At 34.4% G+C, this 3,206-nt stretch overlaps 1 protein-coding gene across 1 annotated transcript; it reads right to left on the reverse strand.

Moving 5' to 3' along the window:
* Positions 1-202: 202 nt before the first annotated feature.
* LOC100785152 (protein SRG1) lies at positions 203-2,329 on the reverse strand. The gene is made up of 4 exons (XM_003546329.5): positions 1,877-2,329; positions 1,476-1,723; positions 887-1,214; positions 203-725 (listed from the first exon to the last, which is right to left on the reverse strand). Exons 1-4 carry the CDS (start codon positions 2,135-2,137, stop codon positions 465-467), a joined length of 1,098 nt encoding a protein of 365 aa, XP_003546377.1. The 5' UTR covers positions 2,138-2,329; the 3' UTR covers positions 203-464.
* Between the last annotated feature and the right edge of the window lie 877 nt (positions 2,330-3,206).

Raw genomic sequence — 3,206 nt, forward strand, 5'->3', positions numbered from 1 at the left:
ACAATAAGACAACCAATGATTTTGTCCCCTTGTTTGATTCTTTCATAAAATATTTGTGTGGAAGTGCTCCACATGATTGCCTGCTTCTTTCCGTATAAGAAATATTATAGAGAGAAGTGGTACTGTCATTTAATTCTACTTTGTTCTTGGTTTTTTATGTGCTTTAGACCATTAACGTCCACATATCAAGACAGTTTGGAAATAAAGCTTATAAAATAAGATGTCACTAGTTTCCATTGAGAGATGGCATATACAAATTTGGAATAAGAAACAGTGAGCCTTCTGTATGTGACCCACAATCACACCCCTCCTACATCACCCAACTAATTTCCTTTGCCTACTTTTCAACAAAAATAGAATTGAGAGATTTGACCATGATGCTTTTATGTGGTAGATAATTCTATACACACACATAGTTAGTCACTTAGTCTAATTATAGTACTCCTAGCAAGTTGGGGACCTTCCTAGTTTTTGTTTTTGGTTTGGATCTTGGCAAAGTCCAGGGTCTTTTTTCCTTGTAACTTGTTTGTTACATAGTGTTTACTGTACTCTCCATGACTGTATCTTTTATACTTGCATGGGTGGTTTTCATCCACAAACTCTGGCATTGGACCAAGCTCTACTTCATAGCTAGGAGCAAAAAATGTCACAATTGAGAGTCTATCTTTCTCCTCATGAGCCACAGCTCTATGCTCCACACTCCTGTATTTTCCATTTGTAAGAACCTACATAATGCAAATTAGTATCAATCATCAAATTCAGGAGAGAAAAGAACACAAAACAATAAAAAAAAAAAGGATAGTCAGTGAAGCTAGCTGTTATGTTATGTAACTAAAAGTTTTATAGACAGAATAAAAAAGGGAAAAAAGTGAAGTAGTGGCCTTACTTCTATTGTGTCTCCAATGTTGATGACAAGAGCATTTGGAATTGGTTGAATAGGAACCCATGTATTGTCCTTGAGTATCTGAAGTCCCACTGGGCCTCCCTTTGCTTGCTGCAGTACAGTGAGGGCACTTCCATCTGAATGGGGACTCAGACCCAAAACAAGGTCAGGTCTTGAACATGGTGGGTAGTAGTTCATCCTTACAGCTTGCACTGATATTCCAAACATCTTCTCAAACTCATCCCCTTTTAAACCAAGGCCTAAAGCTATGTATGTCAACAGATTATAGCAGAGTTTCCTTATTTCTCCTGAGTATTCTTCCACAGTTTCACTGCATGAATGTTTAAGCATTTTAAGGTTTTAACTAAAATAAAAACATTGGACTAAATGAATAAAAATATCAACAAAGCTATGTGTTGTTTTCCAATCAAAGTTGGAGTTTCGTCTCAATAATTCGCGTAATAAATATTTACATTAAGGGTTAGCCTTAGTTTCTGAAGTAAAACTCCAATTTTGATTCGAGAACAACACTACAAGCACCTAAGGAACCGCGTTTGGTCTTGAAAATATATGGAAGTACTTTATATGTTACCTGAATTTTTCAGGTTTCTTTGGCCATAGATTTGGGTTCCTAACATATTGAGGTTCAATTCCAAGAGCAAACATGTTGCACCAGTCCAGTTTTTGGTCCTCTGAGAAAACAAAAGCTTGTCCATACCCTTGGACTGTTCCTGGAGCCATAGGGTATTTCTGTTTCTCTTCCAAAGGTAGCATGAAAAACTCCCTGCTCAGGTTCTCTATGCTCTCCAGCAGATTGAGGTCAATTTCATGATTAATTACCTAATGACCATAGTAAACATTAGTTTCCATGAAATAATATGTTTTTTTAAAAAAATACACATAATCATAGATGTAACTTTGGAAAGTTAATGATAGTCTAAATAGTTATCAAATAGTAATAGTGTTACTAAGAACCAAATGGTATATATTTACCTGAAAAAATCCCCACTCTTCACAAGCAGTTGCAAGATTGAAAAGTTCAGTGAGGACTTCCTCTTTGTTCCCTTTGCTAAGCTTATAGAAATCAATGACTGGCATGTCACTATATGGTGGGGGAAGAGGTGTAGTGAGTGTTGGTCTTTCTGTCATGTCTCGTACAAATCTTTGAGGAATTGTCCTTGGCTTGGTTTTTCTTAGCTCTTGGACATCATCAATATGCCCAACTTTGATGGGGGAAATAGGTACGGGAGGCATTGGAACAGAATCTGGGAGCTTGAGTTTTCTTTTACACACTGGTTACTTTATATGCCAACCCTCTCAACCATGCCTGTATTTATAGTGGAATTTAGAGCTTGATGACGTTACATATTAAACAATTGGTAGTACCTAAGTCATAAGTATGCATAATTGGCACATGAATCCATGAGGTTAAGTGAAAATGTTTTTCTTTCTTTCTTTTTTACATTTTGGAAAAGGTTATAGATGAAACCGTGTGAGAATTATGTGCAGTATTCATTGTAAATTTGTAATGTAGCGTAAACAGCATTACTTTAACAAAATTTGAAAGAGTTGTTCACAAGGACCCACAGATATCAGACACGTATTTTTTTTTATAATAATAAATTGAGTAAATTTTCTATGCATATCCAAACTATGAAAAGATTTTATCAAAATTGGTTGAGTGCAACTAGATTTATTCTCTTAAAGTAACATCTTGATTGTCTTGTGAATAAAAAATATATAATTGAGAAAAAAATTATACTATAGGTGATTGATAAATTAAATCTTAATAACTTTGAAGTGTGAACATGTACATGTCAAGCTCTAATTAGAATTATTTGTACTATGTCAAAGATTTAGTTGTCACCTCCAAATTGAATTAATAACTAAATTATTGAATAGGTGGAAAAAAGTGAGCACATCCTCTGTTAACAACTATAAGCTTTGCCTATGCCTCCTCTATCTCTTTTTTTTTTTCCTGTTAAAAAGGAATAAAACACTCACTTTTCTATTTCATCAATTAAAGTACAAACATAACCAATAAGGATTGAAGTACTTTGCTTTATTAAAAGCTTAATTCAATTCCCATTGCAATCAGTTCTTATTAACTGGTCTATAAATACCAATACAAACTTTCTTTAATACTTAAACCTTAGAATGAACAAACTCCATCTGAAACAGTTTGGGAGCAAGAAGACAAGAAAGCTGAGGCTGATTTGCAAGTTGGAGAAGTGAGATTTCTAGTGCTACCAAAAATATACCATACCAAACTTCAATGCCATTATGGATGACTGATTGGCTTTCAAATCATTATCATTATCAT

Source organism: Glycine max, chromosome 15 (assembly GCF_000004515.6).
Source record: "Glycine max cultivar Williams 82 chromosome 15, Glycine_max_v4.0, whole genome shotgun sequence".
Lineage (NCBI taxonomy): Eukaryota > Viridiplantae > Streptophyta > Magnoliopsida > Fabales > Fabaceae > Glycine > Glycine max.